Below are 17,828 nucleotides of genomic sequence, written 5' to 3'. Positions count from 1 at the left end.
TTAGATGCACTTTGACTTAAAGAATCATTTTCTTAGCTTATTTTGCAATTTAAAAAAAAAAATGTCAAATTATGCTTTTTATATTACATATATATATATTTTTTTCAAGACAGAGAAAAAATTCGTTTCTATCGCAATAAAATAAAACTAAAATCGAAACATATATTTAAATATGTGTATGCGCGATAAATAAATAATGTGTGTGCGAACAAAACGTTTGTACAAGCAGAGGGTCTATTAGGGAAAATTTACTGTAATTAGCTCGCCGGTTAACTCTCATGTGCTCGTCAACGTCATCCGCCAGATAGCGAAACGCAGATATTTACCGCAAACAATAAATCCAGGCCTATGCTTAAGCTATCTTTACCGACGTGTCATTGTACCGTCATGAAAGTGTATTGCTGCTGATCGATCCGCGGATGTCGTTCGTGCACCAGCTCGCATGTTCTGTCATAATTTTGTCCTGCTGTGCCTGCGTCGTTTTACCGAACGATCGTTCTCGGTGCTCTTGCAACGGACTCCGGTACAAAGGAAAACCCGCCGTTCGAATTTCTGCTTTCATGCCCATTCCGCGCTTTCAAGTTTTATTATTAGCGCCATTAAAGTGCGGCCGCTTAACTACACCCCGTCACGCCATATAAAAAAGATCGTGCGTAGGAGGCAACAGAAATTAATTATTCCGTCTTAAATTATTTATTATATCGTCGCGAGAATACCAGATTTCTGTAGCTGGCACGGTAGAAGTCAGAGTCGGGCCCATTCTCGTTTGATCCTTCGTCAAATTTGATTTTTCCATTTGATTTAGCAAAATATTGCCAAATGCTTATCGTACTTAATTAATTAGTTGTCTACAGTTTTCTTTGATGCGATGATTCAATAATGTACGGTAGTATGTTTTTAAGTGTGCTACGATTATATTTGCTTGCATAGTAATCGAGTTTCTTATAAATGAAATCATTCGTGCTTTATGCAGAGCACATTATATTCATGTTTCATCATCATATTGTAAATTGTAAATTGTAAATTGGAAATTGTAAATTGTAAATTGTAAATTGTAAATTGTAAATTGTAAATTGTAAATTGTAAATTGTAAATTGTAAATTGTAAATTGTAAATTGTAAATTGTAAATTGTAAATTGTAAATTGTAAATTGTAAATTGTAAATTGTAAATTGTAAATTGTAAATTGTAAATTGTAAATTGTAAATTGTAAATTGTAAATTGTAAATTGTAAATTGTAAATTGTAAATTGTAAATTGTAAATTGTAAATTGTAAATTGTAAATTGTAAATTGTAAATTGTAAATTGTAAATTGTAAATTGTAAATTGTAAATTGTAAATTGTAAATTGTAAATTGTAAATTGTAAATTGTAAATTGTAAATTGTAAATTGTAAATTGTAAATTGTAAATTGTAAATTGTAAATTGTAAATTGTAAATTGTAAATTGTAAATTGTAAATTGTAAATTGTAAATTGTAAATTCTAAATTGTAAATTCTAAATTGTAAATTGTAAATTGTAAATTGTAAATTGTAAATTCTAAATTGTAAATTCTAAATGTCTCTATAAACATTGGAAAATTGGAGCTTCTCTTTTACAATTATATCTTGACACAAGATTTTTTTTGTGGTTTTATTAGTATACCATTATTTTATAAAGTACCACCATAGGAGTTTCACACGACCGAACTTGTTTCAAGAGATCATTGTAAAAAGAAAGCTTCAATTTTTAAATTTTAGATAAATTCCATCACAAGAAAAATTTTCCAAAATTTTTAGGATGTTTCAATACGTATCATTTAAAACAAAATTTGTTAATATATCGATATAACAATCAATGTATCGATATAATAACAAACATGTTAGACGAAAATGAACGTTAAAGTAGAAACTGTTAAAGCTTTAAAATCATTGCAGATTCAAATGTACAACATCCCGCGATATAAAATTTCTTATATCGATCACATGTCCCTATTAGCAATATTAACATCATTTATTCTGTTATTTGACGAACTCTAAAATTGCTTTGCCCATTGTAACGAATGAGAACGGGTGTCTTCGCTTTTATATAGCCGAAGTCAATAAATGTGCCTTAGGGGAACAGACAGGCAACAGTCGTAAAAAAAACCTAGATTACGGAGTCTTTTATTTTCTTGTCGCCTCTGATCCCCGTAATCGGGATTCGCAGTAAGATAAAGATAAAACGATAAAACTATAAAAAGGTAGAGGGATCAAGTATACTTAACCGCTAACAGCATGTGCGCCTAGAAGGTGTGAAAAATTAATCATGAATTTTTCCTTTGATCTTCACTTTGTGCAAGAGATACTAAACAAGAAAAACAAGGTAACAACAATACGCGACCGGTTTTTTTTCCTGCTTAGAGGAAATTCGTTTGGTATTCAGAGATCTATTATAACGAAATAATGAAACGTCTGAAAGTTCGAATCTTTTAGTAAGGACACGATTCGTCTTTGATCATACGAGTGTAATGTACTTCCTCGATGAAAAGATGTTCAGACGAGCGGGTACCGTGCGAGCAACAAAAGATGTCTGTTCCTGGGGGACCAAGAAGATCAAAAGATATGTATCGTTTACCCGTAAAACTGGAGCCTTTGAACTCAATTATTTTAGTAAGAAACAGTGAAGCGTCAACGCGTAATTATCGGGATCGTAGCGATACGGTGGCATAAAATTCTACAGTTCATTGTTTTGTTGCAGAATTACATCGTTGAGAATATGCTTGCAGAATTAAAACAATCAGTCAAGTTGAGTGAAAGATCAAAGTTTGTTAGCGAAAGACAATTTTTATAGCGAATTAAGCAATGATGAATTAGATCTAATGATTGAATTAAGTAAATAACACGATTTGTACACTTTTCGGTATTCTTGAATTATTATTTAGCGAAGCGTTGTAATCTTTTGTATATCTGTGAAAGCTATTTACAGTTTCATCTCGTGATGTTAATATCATTTTTGCCTATCATTTTACAATCAGAATAATAATTTCGGTATTACGCAGCACTCAGTACGGATATATCGCAAACGAAACTTGTAAATCTGATGTTGCCAATGCATCTATTATTATGTAATTGAAGCGTAAAGCTTGCTAAGAGCACCCGACGAAGTATCTATTTACGATCGTGATTTAAAGGCTGCAGGTACAGTTCAGTGCTATTCAAATACACTGCCTCGTCACGCTAATAACAGGCAGATTCGGTCTACTTAGGATCGTGGATCAACTTATTACTGCAGCGAACCAGTTTGAGCGAAGCAATTACCATTGTAAGGGTTAATCTATCGTACGATATTTCTTTTCCTGAATTTCTGTTCCGTATCTTTATGCTCTCTCTTCTTTCTTTTGTAAAGGAGTATCGTAAATTAAAAAATTCTCGCTTATTTGAAACTTTTCAACGGTTGGAGAACTTCCGAGGGGTTGAAGAAGATTTCATCCCAAAGCGGTTTAATCAACAGTAACTTTCGATGTTTCGATAATTCATTTTCACGGCTGAGAAAATGCCATTCCGCAGCGTTTGACTCGAACCCCTCCAATCGTTCCGAAGTCCACGCACAAACTCTCTTCTTACAGAAACATTCAACTCGAACAACAATTTAATTAAATAGGATTTTTAATAACATTTTAAAATTTTCAATAAGCGCAATGAATACTCAAATCGCCCTTGCACGGCGCCAAATATTTCGGCAGAAATTATGGTTATTCCGAAGTTAACCCTCTGTAGTACTTAGATTAACCCTCTTTAGTACTGTATTTTTATACTTATAGATTTATTTTTTATAGATCAGGACCACTTTAAATAAATGGACCACTTTACAATTTTTGAAACAGAAGAATTTATTCCGATGCGTATATATCAAACGATATATATATATATATCGTTTTGTATCCTTCTGATATAAAAATTAAATGAAACTATAAAACACTGCTAAACAGAATCGCTTCAGAAACATTTCATTATACTCAATCAGTCATCTCAGCGCTCTCAAATTGAAAAAAAGATGCAAATCTGATACTTCATGCTGCACTAGGCCTGCCATGCCGGTCATTTTGCCCGGTTTCACAATTTTTTTATATTAAGATCGTTAACATTATAAAAATTCCTTATAATAGGACACAACACACGTTACAGATAAAATGGCGAAATGTTGAAATAAATTCAGTCTTGTCATTCTGATAAAACGACGGACGACAGTCGTATTCGGTGCAGGGTAGGTTTTTATGTTAATATTGCGACGACAAACTGTTGCGGCTATTGTTCTAGCCATAAACGCGTGAAGATTCCGTTCGAACCGCATCGACTATGTCTTAATAATACGCTCCTAAGTTCGTCGCTGTAGGCAAATTGTGCTATGAATAACGTACCATGTTGTCCGAGACCTTGATGCTTTCAGACTGCGTGTAGCCAAGTGACCCAGAATTTCATGCGAATTAAAGGTTATCCCTAGAACACTCGATCCGGCATAATACAGTCGAAGGATTGTTAACTCGTTAGGAAGCGCGGCGAAAATAGCGCGACTCGATATCAGGATCCTTGACGGTTTCCTGTCTCGAACTACCGAGTTGGTAACAGTTGAAAGACCGTTAAGTATGGAATACGACTAATTTGAAACACCATGAGGTAAAACAAACATGTATACACAGTAATATATGCAACCTTGGCTTCGTTTTGTTAGCAGTTATCGTCTCGAAGCGAAACTTCGGTAACTCTAAAAAGTAAATTGCTTCGTCCCGAGCCTTCATTTTGTTAGAAACTACGGCCCGGCCTGGTCTTAAAAACTTTTTCAGCTTCCAGGGCATGAACTAGTTAACCGAACACTTCTTTTCCATGCGAAAATAATGGTTCTCGCACGTCCCGGCAAATTTAGATTCGGGAAAACAATTTTCTGAGCGCACCGGGGCCATTTACGATCGTAGAACTTGTTTCGTTTTGTAAATAACATTGCTCGCACTTCTCCACAAAAATTCAGAATTCTCTAAATTCTCCAAAAGCATATACAGGGTGTCCCATAATTATGCCAACAATAATAATAATAACCTTTCCAACATCTGGAAGGAAGTGATTCCTGAGGTCATTTGAAGTAACTTTTTCCTTAGCGAAAAAGCGATCCGCGGCTTTGTTTACGAGTTATTAACGAAAAACACTGGCCAATGAGAAGCGAGCTCTTCTGGCGCCATGCGGCCGAGCCAACGAGCGGTCGAAGCCCAGTCCTGCTGATTGGCTCGACCATCTAACGCCAACCGTGCTCGCCTCTGATTGGTCACTGTTTTTTGTTAATAACTCGTAAACAAAGCCGCGGATTGCATTTTCGCTAAGGAAAAAGTTGCTTCGAATGACCTCGGGAACCTCTTATTTCCCGGAAATAAAAAATAAATAATAAAAATAAAATAGAAAAGCTTGCAAACCGGCGAAGTATATTTGATATCGATTTCATAGCATCTGTATTTATTATCTCGCGGTCGTATAAGAAGAATATTGAGTTCGTTTCTTTTTTTCAGGTGATACTAGTGAAATGGAACGAGCCATACCAGAAGTTGGCTTCGTGCGACAGTTCCGGCGTAATTTTTGTGTGGATCAAGTATGAGGGACGATGGAGTATAGAGCTGATCAACGACAGAAGTATTCCGGTCACGCATTTCTCTTGGTCGCACGACGGTCGGATGGCTCTCATATGTTACAGGGTAAACAGTTTTCATTGACTTCCCTACGTGCTTAATGAACGGTCCCGTGCAGTGACACATATTAATACAGCTTTCGATCATAATTCGCAAACGAAAGAACCAAAAACTCACAGAGTTCCGCGTGATTTTATCGTCGTCTTTACCAGAGGAAAATCGATACCGCGGATTTCATATATTTTTTTCGAACAATGAACGAATCAACCGCAAGAACGTTTTTATGCAACTTGAAGATATTGTTGCATATCTTGTACCAATATTCTACGAATTATTTAGATAAGAAATTAACGCTGATGCAGCTCCCGTGTCTTGCAGTCAGTGCAGGCAATTCTTATTTAGCACAAAAATCCGCTGATCATTGCTATTAATACGATACATGAACTTAAATATTCCACATGAACATTCTCCGTTTTACAAAGCAACACCTACCCCCTTTTCATTGTCGTTTGATATCCCGTCAGAACGTTTCGTTGAATGAAGAATTGCTCAATTAAATCTCTCATTCATCTACCATGCTTCGTTATTTCGGATTTAATCTGTTCACACGAAAAAAATTCCATTAAGAAAAGCTTCGCCGTTTTATTTTTGTAGCGTCTCGTCGCGAGCTGAAAATGATGTTTCCTACTCCTTGCAAAAACAGCTATCCCGTGGCAAACGCGGTGAACTTTAGCGAATCAATTATATCGCGGGATATACAAGACTGCGTGCGTACATGCATATACACACGTGAAATTTAATTCTGAATCATGGTCGCCGGTAGCTTCAGACAGAGCTTATAGAAATTCCCCTCGAGACTGCCTAACACTGCCGCGATAATATTTCAGGATTAAATTCCGCGTGTATGCATTATTCATAGTTGCACCTAGGGAGGTTTGAACAGAGAGCGGTAAGGGTCAGTAAGATCCGATCCAAACGCGGGGCCTTGGCCGTTCGGTGTCGCGCCCCGTCCCCAACATTTTTATGTGTCAACGGGCAAAACGAGGTACAAGACCGAATGTTGGTCGTGCAGCTAGATACGCGCCGACTGCTTTTCAAATGGTGCCGAAGTTGGTGCCAACTTTTGAATCGGGCATGCTCGCGAAGCTGGCCTCAATGACGTTGGCGCCAATTCCCCGTGTACGAATCCAGCATTAATGGAGCATCACCGTGCTAGTTCCGATAATAAAGCGTCGATCGCGAACTTGATTCGCGCTGGAAACTTCGATGAAGAACTTCGTTTGCAATAATATTTTCCATAAAACGGAAGAACAGCGGTTTTTATTTCTCCGTCGATCTCCAGGAGATTTCGATTGCGTTTCGTCCAAAGGTCTGAGCCAGCCTTTGCGACGTTCGAGAACATGAAAGGGTGAACTTGAATATTAGGCTCGACGCCGCAGAATTGATTTCGTCTGAATGGATCACGAGAGATCAATGAATTTTCCTGTCCACAGGACGGCTTCGTACTCGTAGGCAGCGTCGCGGGTCAAAGGTACTGGTCATCGATGTTGAACGACAAAGCTACTGTTACTTGTGGTATTTGGACACCGGATGATCAACAGGTATATCGCACAGGGACTGGCTACAACTTTATAGCATTTACTGCCTTAGCTCAAGTCTATAATATCGTATAGGTCGAGAGCTTGAATTTCGAAAGCGTCTTTCACGGAATCGAATGCCGAGTTAAATTGCTTAATAACTCGAGCTCCATTCTGGCAAATATTTTTAACTAAGAGAATGGAAGCTGTACAGACCGAGAATGTTTACAGCAATTTCGTTTCCGCTAGCTGAACGCGTTCGTTCCGAATTAAATTCGTCTCGATTCGCATTTCGTGCGGAAAGTTAATTTCCAGAAAATCGATTCATCGATTGCAGGATTTCGCATAGAATGTTTAATCCAGTGCAAACTTGTGAGGATTGTTCGTATAAATCTGTCATTCTTGTTCTTTTTCATTCGTTTCAACGAGCGATAGTTAACTTGACAGCACGCAAATAATTACATTATCCCGAGATAGCACGATTTCGAAGCGCAGTGTTTATAGCAAGTTCGATAGATTGTCTCGTTAGGAACCTGGAATGTGCATTACACCTTGAATAGTCTCTAAAAGTAGATGATAGCGTCAACATCCATATTAAAATTAGAAACGTCGGAATGTAAGTGGGGATCATTTCTCACTTATCTTTAGAAGACAGTTCATAGAACTTGCATAGTTATCATACTGCGTTTCCCCTCGGGTTTCAGCTGGATTTTACGTGTTCTATGCGAACGAGACTAAAATATCACGTATGAGAATTTCAATGCCAGAATGGAAATACGAAATGCGATCAAAACGATGATACTGTTTCCCGTAATTTTACTTGCAATATGCAATAGCGAGGTTCGGACAGGAACCTGTATAGGGCATTCTGTATATTCTATTACTCCCGATATATTTGCCATGTCCAGAGGAATTATCAAGTACATTCGGCTTAATTTATTTATCCGATATCGTGTCCGCAGGTATATTTCGGAACGACTGCGGGGCAATTAATAGTAATGGACGTTCACGGGGCAATGGTGTCGGAGGTGGAACTAGCAGCTGGTGTCACTTCAATGGCTTGGAGCGCGGAGAAGTTCACCATGGAAGAAGGGGACGACGATTTAACGAACGACGAATCGCACAGAGGTATTACCAAGATTAACATTCTACTTAAACACGCCATTTCCCTGTTCCAATTTGATCGTCTGTCTCTTTTTATCGACTGCAGAACATGTTATGCACTTCTACGTACGCTTTTCGAATTACCAATTTAAAACGCTTCCGTACCCTCGATAGAGGGTACCATTTGCACCCGAAGCCATTTTAACGGCAAACTAGCTTTCAACCCTACAGTATTTCCATTTTACATATAAAAGTGGTATAACGATATTTTAAAAAAGTCGTAATTCACCTTGCTGGATTCTGTCACGTACACTGTATTCGATTCGACTAAAGATTTAGTATATATTTTTCTAGAAGTGACTTTTTCCATGTGACGTCTATGCGAAACAAAAATCATCTGCATCGATAATTGTACAGAGCAAGGGCTAAACAAAGCCGCAGTTGTTCTTTCAAGTATTTCCGACAGATTCAAAATAGCGTAACAAGATTCTTAGCACTTATGCAACTTCGCCATAAATGCATACAATACCGTCATTATTCGTCCAGAGTATTGTCTTTTATTCGAGAACATTTAACATTGTTTCTGAAATAACGAAACACGAACACGATAATTTAGGATTGGCAAGACCGTAAGAATTTTTCAAAAGAATATCAACCGCTGTAGCCAAGGGCCACTTTATCGCGCAATTAAGAAACGAGAAACATGTTTTCGCAGACGATCGGAACTACGTTCTGGCCGTTTGTTTAGCCGACGGGAACATAGTGATGCTACGGTCCTTCGACGACGTATCGCCCATCACGATACGGACGAACCTGAAGGCGCCGTTGCACGCCGAATGGAGCAATTCGCGAAAACTGCTTGCCATAGCCGGGACGAAGGAGTCGGACTCGCAGGGCAGCCCTCACGAGTACACGAACCTTTTGAAGTTTTACTCGGTCACCGGCGCTCTTGTGTATACCATTGCGATACCGTACACGCAAGTATGTGTCTCTCTCTTTCTCTCTCTTTCTTTCTCTTTATTTTTCTCTCCCACCTCTCTCTCTCACTCTCTCCCCTCTTTCTCTTTTTCTCTCCCCCCTCTCCCTCATTCTCCCCCTCTCTTTCTCTATATCTCTCTCTTTCTCTCCCTCTCCCCCTCACCCCTATGTCCCTCACACCCCTATCTCTTCCACACCCTCTTGCTCCCCCCCTTTCCCCCTATCTCTCCCTCTTTCCCTATTAAACCTCTCACTCTCACTTTTTCCTTCTCCCTTCCTCTCACTTTCCCCCGTCTCTCCGTCTCCCCCGCTCACCCTCCCTCTCGCTTCGTCCCTCCTTCTCTTTCTCCCACTATCTCTCCTCTCCCTCTCTCTCTCTTCCCCTATCTCCCCCTCACACCTATCTCCCCCAAACCCTCTCGCTCCCTCTCTCTTTCCCCCTATCTCTCCGTCTCCCCCTCTCACCCTCCCTCTCGCTTTGACCCTCCTTCTCTTTCTCCCACTATCTCTCCTCTCCCTCTCTCTCTCTCCCCCTATCTCCCCCTCACACCTATCACCCCCAAATCCTCTCGCTCCCTCTCTCTTTCCCCCTATCTCTCCCTCTCCCCCTATCAAACCTCTCACTCTCACTCTTTCCTTCTCCCTCCCTCTCTCTCTCTCTCACCCTGTCTCTCAGTCTCTCCCTCTCCCTCTCTCTCAATCTCTCTCTGTCCCTCCGTCTCTTTCTGTCCCTATCTCTCCTTCACCCCTCTCTCTCCCACTGCCTCACCTTCTCCCTCTCCCTCTCCCACTTCCCCTCCCTCTCTCTCTTTCTCTCTCTCCCGAACGAGGGGTTATCTATGCGAAAACACTGTGATCGTGATGCACATTCATTTCTTTGTTATCGATGCCAGTGCCCGGTGTCGGCGCTTACGTGGGGCCACAACGATAGGAGACTTTTCGTGGCGACAGGAGCACGTATTCACGCGGCCTGGGTGTCAAGGTAACTCGTGTCACGCGTTGATACGAGATTCTCTCCGTAACTGGCCCGATCTCGGGTCTGCCGAGCGACAGTTATAGAGATGGGGGTATATACTACATTTTCTTGTAGCGTTCCGAACGTAGATAAGGATGCCATCGAAAAAGAAAGAAGGACTGACCTCGGACCTTTAAATTCAACAATCAATATTCTTGGTTTAATTTTTCCATAAGTGAAACTTTTACCATTGTACCGATCTCGTTTTCCTGACGAAAATAACAGCAAACACTATATGACTACGAGATACAGTAAATTTTCCCTAACTGGCGCTCAGATGGTGCACAAAGATGGGCAATTTGGGAAGAGGAGATACGACTAGTCGAGCCTTGCTGCTCGTTTTTATAGCTGTTGACAATCGGTTAATATAATAATAATATAATAATCGTATAATATATAATATAATATATAAATATTATAATATAATTATAATATTTAATTATATAATATAATATATAATATAATATAATATAATATAATATAATATAATATAATAATCGTATCCCCTCTTCCCAAAATTGTCCATTTTTGCGCAATCTTAGCGCCAATTAAGGAGAACTTACTGTAATCGTAATTGCTCGTAGAATGAACTGAAATCCAAAACTTTACTCTCTTTAGACCGATAATTATGTCGTGTCATAGCGTTGCGTGGTGTTTCACAAAAAAAGAATAAAAAAATGAGAAAAGTTGGGGTTACGATAAAGATCTTTTTGTCAATTACGGAGAGAATACTGTATCGCTGCTTATTTTTCACGCTAACGTGCCTAAAACTGGATGCGTTCGTTTCGCAGACGGGTCGGCTCGTTGCAATTGTTGTCGCGTTTTGCGGTGAGAGCTACTCTAACCAGGGAATCCAGTGTTCGACAGCTTCCGTTGCCACCGAGATTGAGAGCGTCGGTAGCTGCACTTTTCGCTAGTACAATAAGGTAATCGATCTGGAGGTTTCGTTTAAATTCGCTCGAGCTCTCAACCCTTGCCCTATAAAGCTGCATTGGGCGCGTTATGGGCAGTGTTTAATCGATATTGGCGCTGTTAGTCTCTTTTCGATGCGGATGCAATTTATTAGAAAAAAAGCGAACGAAAGCCTAGATCATTGATCTCTAAATTGTTGGCACGACTTTATTGTAATCAAAGATAATTGCAAAGAAGATTCTCGGTGGTCACCTTGCGGATACCATTTCTTCACAATTACATTTCTTCATAATTACAAGTTTTTCGGAACTTCAATGCTTAAATATCGACGAGAAGAAAACAGAATTATAGTCAAACTTCACGAGAACATTCGTACTTAATTTAATTATTAAAAATGTCTATCAAACTCGTCGAAGTACGGCGAAGTAAATGATTAAGGCAAATAGATAATACTCGCCCATTTTCACGCGTGCACTTGAATTTCGCGTGTTCGATACAAATGCGTCGAATGAGCGAATGAAATAGGAGACTGTTAATCGGATTAAACACTGCCATCTTGCACTTTTCCAGCTACCGGGGCGCAAGGTGTCAAGTTATAATAAGCATATTGTCTCCTAACCGGATTCGCGCCTAAAAGGGCGGCTTTACGTAACCGGTATATTTCGATCCGATAATAAGATTGCGCAACCTGCTTTCAGATGTTCGGTGCCAGAACCAAGGGAGCTCAGGCATTTCGTATCGCGTCCACCTCCGGGAGGAGGAAGGTTGCACTGCACCATGCTGAGGCACGCGGTGGAGCCGGTCCCATGTTACACGTTATACTTAGAGTACCTCGGAGGGCTGGTGCCCCTCCTGAAGGGCAGGCGGACCAGCAAAATCAGGCCGGAGTTCGTGATATTCGATCCGCAGAGTCAGGACACTCTGCAAGTCGTGGAGGATACCTCGCAATGTCCGTCGTTTAGCGATGGTTCCGACACGGAAAGGGACACGGCCGATCTGTGCGGATCGCCCAGGAACAAACGGAAGAACAGGAGAAAAAGAGGGGAGGATAAGTCGAACGAGGAGAACGATGATCTCACCTACGTGGACACTCTGCCCGAGGTAAACTTTCGGTTTGCGACTCGACCCTTTCCATTTTATGGAAACAAGGGGGAGGGATGCCAAATGAGTTACCGAAATCGTACTCCGCGGATCGACGCGTTGAGAATCGAAGTTGTTTCATTAATGAAACAATAACTGCGGGGTTCATTGAAATTAGCAATTCTGCGAGACTCTTCTAGAAGCTATCTAGCTTATAGACTTGAAGGTTCGCGTGACCGTAGCGTGACAGGAACTCATTGTTAAAGGTGTGACGAGGATTGACACCCGTGTCAATTTGACGTAACAAGGTATCAATGGATTCCTTGTTCTTTCTTTGGTAGCATGGGAGGATTAGGTTGACTCATAAGTTCCTTCGTGACTTAAAATATGTGTTTCCAATCAAAAGAACCTATGAAAATACGTAAAAGCTGCAAAATCCGCGCTTTGATCCTCTCTGATCTTCGTTCTTCATGCTTGATAAAAAAGACTTTGCATAGAATCGACGTTGAGCTGCTACCTACTGCTACCTATTACTACCTATTTGCTACTACCTACTACTACCTACTACCACCTACTACCACCTACCACCACCTATTACCACCTACCACTACCTACTGACCCAAAGAGCTCTAGCTGCGGAAAATTTCTAGAGAATGGCGCGCGTATCAGCGACGAAGGAAAGCATCGGCGAAGTCTCGGCAAGAGAAATAGCGTGATGTAGCAAAGTTTAACGAGCTCTTTCGGTCTTAGAGTGCCGCGGGGGTGGTCGCGTGACCAGTAATGTGACAAGACGTATCTGTTTGTAGCACGCGAGGCTCGTCGAAGTAACGTCAAATATCTGGGGCACGAAATTCAAGTTCCACGGATTGGCAGACTCGGTGCCGGCGAACCTGGGTCAAGTCACCTATCGGACGTCGTTGCTGCACTTGCAGCCGCGGCAAATGACTCTGGTGATGACGGAGCTGCGCGACGACGTTCCGGCAGGTACGTTCCCGCAACGAAGAAGCTGCGCGAAGGTGAACATCGATCCCGTCGACTGACACCGTTCGCCTCCACGCAGGTCCAGATCCCACGTTCAACCCGAACCTGTTCTCCGAGGACGAGGAGGAAACGTTCCAGGAGCTGCAAGGCGCGTCGAGGAGCACGCCGGATGCCCAGCCGCCGCCGATCGCGCCGATGACGCCGCGGAACGCACGACTGAACTCGAATCGTCCGAAATCACAAATCTCCAACCAGTTCATGGCCAACGAAGCCCTGCCCGCCACGCTGTCCAGGGTCGAGAACTACGAGAACGAGCTGCCCTACGTGGACCTGCAGGAAATTGGGAACCTGTACGACAATCTGAGGACCGCGCCGGCGAACACCTATCGGACGCCGCCGAGACACAACCCGCCGAGGTGTTGCGACGTGCCGGCCCTTCAGTCCCCTAAGAACGCGGTCGCGCCCACGCAAACGATCATCGCGACCTCGAACACGGGGACCGACTACGCGAACAACATCCAACGGATGAAGACCGTTCTGGCCGACCAGCAGGCTGGTATGGTCACGAAGAAGGAGCTCGAGAACAACAAGTTCAATCAGATATCCCAGGACGACAAGGCCGTACTGTCGTCCTGTCCGACGACGATCATTCCCATGTCCATACACAACGGCCAAAGCCCGGCCGCGGAAGCGTCGAGCAGCCGCGACTGTCCCCAAAGCTCCATCGTGAACGGTTTGGACAACAACAACAGTTGTTCCCAGCCGCAGGCCATCTTCCTTAACGGTGTTCAGAGTAGGAAACCTAGCCACAACTCTGGCAGCGGCGCGACGGCCCTGGGCCACGGGCAGAGCAACGGCGCCTTCAGCAAGAACGGTATACACTTGGCCAGTAACCATTCGCCCGCGTGTTCTTATCAATTTCCAGAGAACATCGAGCAGTGCGTCGGCCAGTCTTGCGCGCACTGCACCTCGAAGTTCAAAGATTTCAAGTCGCACGAGTCCTGCGGCAAAACGAACGCCAGCTACCTGCCGACCTGCGGCCCGAGCAGCAGGTCCGAGGAGATGCGTTTCACCGACGACGAGACCCGCGGCGAGGCGGTCGCGTTGGAACATTCCCGCGGCGTTCATCGAACCCCCACGGTCGTCAGTATCGGTCCCCTTTGCGTCAACGACTCTATAGTGAGGAGCTGCAGCGTCGGCTACCTGGACATGGTCGACGCGCAGCTGGTCCCCTGCGACGTCGCTCTGAAGATGCTCAGAAAAGAGGCGCCCAACAAGAGGCTGGTCCTCGTGTCGAGGAAAACCAAGCGAAGAAAAAAGAACAAGGCTCAGCTGGAGATCGGACAGCAGACCTCCAAGTCGCCGAGGCTTCGCAACTGCGGCAAATCCAGGAGCCTCGACTCCAGCGACATATTCCCGGTGAACGATCACGTCGCCGCGCCGCCCAAGTTGCCCGAACACATCGAAGAGACGGCGGGGATCGTCAACGCCGAAATGACTGAGGGGAAGAGCAACGAGTCCCTGGAGAAGACGCCGGACGTCATAGCGGTGTCCGTCGAGTGCGCGAAACGCGTCGCCGGGGCTATCACGGTGAACTCTCCTGTCAAACCGAGCCGACTAGAAAGTCCTAATTCGCCTGCTAGGTGAGTTTATGGCAGCAAGGCTGCGGGTGTTATTAGACAAATACAGGGTTACGTCAAAAGTTTACAGTTTAGCCCAAGGTTATCCGAAAATTATTGTACAAGGATTCCTGAGGTTATTTGAAGCAACTTTTTCCTCAGCGAAAATGCAATCCGCGGCTCTGTTTACGAGTTATTAACGAAAAACAGTGACCAATGAGAGGCGAGATTGGCTGACGCGAAGCGGCCGAGCCAACGAGAGGTCGAAGCCCAGTTCCGCTGATTGGCTGGGCCGCCTAGAGCCGGGCGAGCTCGCCTCTTATTGGTCAGTGTTTTTCGTTAATAACTCGTAAACGAAGCCTTGGATTGCATTTTCGCTAAGGAAAAAGTTACTTCAAATGACCTCAGGAATTCCTCATTTCTCGCTTGTACAATAATTTTGGAACACCTTGTATTCAGTTGCGAATAAAAGATTAAGACGAAGGAAAAGAAAGAAATCGGTACAAAGTCCGCTGTGGTCGCGAATCTCCTCTGAAACGACGTCTCACTGACCTGTCGAATGTTTGGAAACCTTGGCAGATGCAAGTTCCATTTTTCAATTTGGTTATCTCTCGTTATCAGTTTCATATACGTGGTCGTCATGCTCTTAATTTAAAATATTCCATCTGTCTTCTAACTTTTTATCGTTTTAAATTTACGATTACAGTAAATTTTTTTTTCTCCCCAATTTTCCTTCAGCTTAAACATTAAACAAACATGGAAAATTTGAGAAGAGGAGATACCGATTATAGTTTATGATAGCTTGTGAGCCTCGCGGCTCATTTTTATAGTTGCCGATTGTCAACAAATATAAAAACGAGATGCAAGGCTCGAATAATCGTATCTCCTCTTCCGAAATTGTCCATTTTTGTTCACAAGCTGAAAGAAAATTAGGGAGAATTTACTCTCCAAAAATTTGATTAACATGAACTCTGCGGCCCTAATGCTCATGATTTCTGCAACCTTCTTTCTCGTCGCTGTTCCCGCTCGCGGAGCCTGTAATAGAGGATTCAATGGCAACTTGACAGAGATGTCGCGCGATTTAGAACAGTCAGGGACGACGTTAATGTCGCTTAATTTTGACGTAGCAGCCGTCGTAACTCGTATTCTCTTGTTACGTTCTACAGAGGCTCTAGTCCAAGCGGTTCACCGGCGTCATCCTTAGACGGTCTTGCAGCTCGGCTGCGAGATTTCGATGAAAGTCATTCTTTGCCACCGCCGTCACCTCGTCCATCGTCTAGGTAAGCACGTACAATGTGTGCATCGTGTACGTGAGTACTATGACAACGGTACATGTTTCGTGGATGTTCAAACAGTAATTCAGTTTAAATGACCAACAGATTTTACGATATATTTCTTAGATTACCTAGGAGTTCCCCAAGCAGTCCGGCTCCCTCGAAGAAAGGCAAAAGACCGGCGTCGGCGTCGCCAATTAGAAGGCGGCTTCTATCGAGTCCCTTATTAAGCAGAAAAACACGAAAGAGCCGGGGCGAAAGTTCGGACGAGGAGGGCTTGCTTCCAGATGAATCGTCGATGAACTATAGAGACCTTGAAACTTTTCAAAAGGCGCAGTTGCGCCAGAAGGTTCGTAAAACCGATCGCCACGATAATTGACGAGCAGTTGAAAATTTCGCAGCAGTTGATAGTTTTATCTTACTCGTCGTTTTATCCAAAAAAAAAGATCTGATCTAAATGTAAAGAATTCTTTCATATTAAGAAATTTTTGCAATTCCGTAGATCGTTTAGATTAATTCGAATTTAATAGATTATCTACGAACGAATAATTTATTATTTTCCTTTTTCTATACAAATTTATTCGAATATGTCTTAACGTAGGCTTTTTAAAACGACGTGGAGTATATTACATTGAAAAATCTGTGGTCATAGTAATTAAAATATATGAATATAAAAGAGCATCATGTTGTAGCAATAATATACTTATAACAATATGTAGTTAAAGCAGAAAGGGGCGGGAGTGTCCGGTCACAAATCGGAAACAGCGAAACGGGAGCTCGTGATGCACAATAAAGCGCCAATGTGGAACGAATTCAGCCAAGTGTATCAACTTGATTTCGGTGGCAGAGTGACCCAAGAGAGCGCGAAGAATTTTCAAATAGAGTTCAAGGGTCGGCAGGTACGCGGCGTACGATCTTCTAATCTAATCTCTGTTTGCCCCATACGGCCGAGTAACTGCATTCGTTTCAATTTCCCATCAGGTCATGCAATTTGGGAGGATAGATGGGAACGCCTACACACTAGATTTCCAATATCCTTTTAGCGCATTACAAGCGTTCGCTGTTGCCTTGGCGAATGTTACACAACGGCTCAAGTAACTGACAGTCTTCGGTTCGCCATTTGATATAAGTACGTAAATTATTCTAATTGCATACGTTAATATCGTGATATAATAATATCATGCGCTTGCCATTGGTCGTGTATTAACGTCTACATGTATGAATATAGAACACGCGACGTTGAGATGTGTTTCGTTAACGTACAATTTCCATTTTTCGAGTTACATGTTAACCATTTGCAGTCGGAGCTATTTTAACTCGAAATTCGAAATAGCTTTTCTCACCTTTCCATTTTATTTAAACTAGTGCATTTTATACATGTGAAATCGAATTTTGTGACGCATGCAACAGCTACAGCTACACATTTTACAGTTTCTTCTAATACAAATGAATTTGACAATGTTAACCCTTTGCACTCGCATGGCGACTCTGAGGCGCCACTAAAAATTGCTGTAGTATATTTTTCTAAATGATTGTAACGGTATCAGATTCGTTTATATTTTTAAAAAGATTGTTAAAACTGCAAGTATTGTACTTGCCAATAAGCTCAATTTCATATGGATAAATCGTACTAAATCGTATAAAATGGAAATACCGTAGAT

General features: G+C 42.2%; 1 protein-coding gene across 2 annotated transcripts in view; it reads left to right on the top strand.

The window, feature by feature from the left end:
- The window catches only part of Tusp (WD40 superfamily protein Tusp), an 86,884-nt gene that overhangs the window by 63,960 nt on the left and 5,096 nt on the right, over positions 1 to 17,828 (top strand). The window contains exons 3-15 of one of the 2 annotated variants that reach the window (XM_033471774.2): positions 5,511 to 5,693; positions 7,121 to 7,228; positions 8,167 to 8,332; positions 9,024 to 9,289; positions 10,180 to 10,268; positions 11,093 to 11,227; positions 11,912 to 12,314; positions 13,100 to 13,277; positions 13,354 to 14,917; positions 16,060 to 16,173; positions 16,294 to 16,516; positions 16,887 to 17,066; positions 17,149 to 17,296. In XM_033471774.2, coding sequence (XP_033327665.1) covers positions 5,511 to 5,693; positions 7,121 to 7,228; positions 8,167 to 8,332; positions 9,024 to 9,289; positions 10,180 to 10,268; positions 11,093 to 11,227; positions 11,912 to 12,314; positions 13,100 to 13,277; positions 13,354 to 14,917; positions 16,060 to 16,173; positions 16,294 to 16,516; positions 16,887 to 17,066; positions 17,149 to 17,265 — 3,726 coding nt within the window. In that variant the 3' untranslated portion in view covers positions 17,266 to 17,296. Of the gene's footprint in view, positions 1 to 5,510; positions 5,694 to 7,120; positions 7,229 to 8,166; positions 8,333 to 9,023; positions 9,290 to 10,179; positions 10,269 to 11,092; positions 11,228 to 11,911; positions 12,315 to 13,099; positions 13,278 to 13,353; positions 14,918 to 16,059; positions 16,174 to 16,272; positions 16,517 to 16,886; positions 17,067 to 17,148; positions 17,297 to 17,828 lie in introns of both variants that reach the window. The other variant, XM_033471772.2, reaches the window with a different exon arrangement.

Source organism: Megalopta genalis, chromosome 15, assembly GCF_051020955.1.
Source record: "Megalopta genalis isolate 19385.01 chromosome 15, iyMegGena1_principal, whole genome shotgun sequence".
Lineage (NCBI taxonomy): Eukaryota > Metazoa > Arthropoda > Insecta > Hymenoptera > Halictidae > Megalopta > Megalopta genalis.
This window is presented reverse-complemented; position numbering and strand designations above follow the sequence as displayed.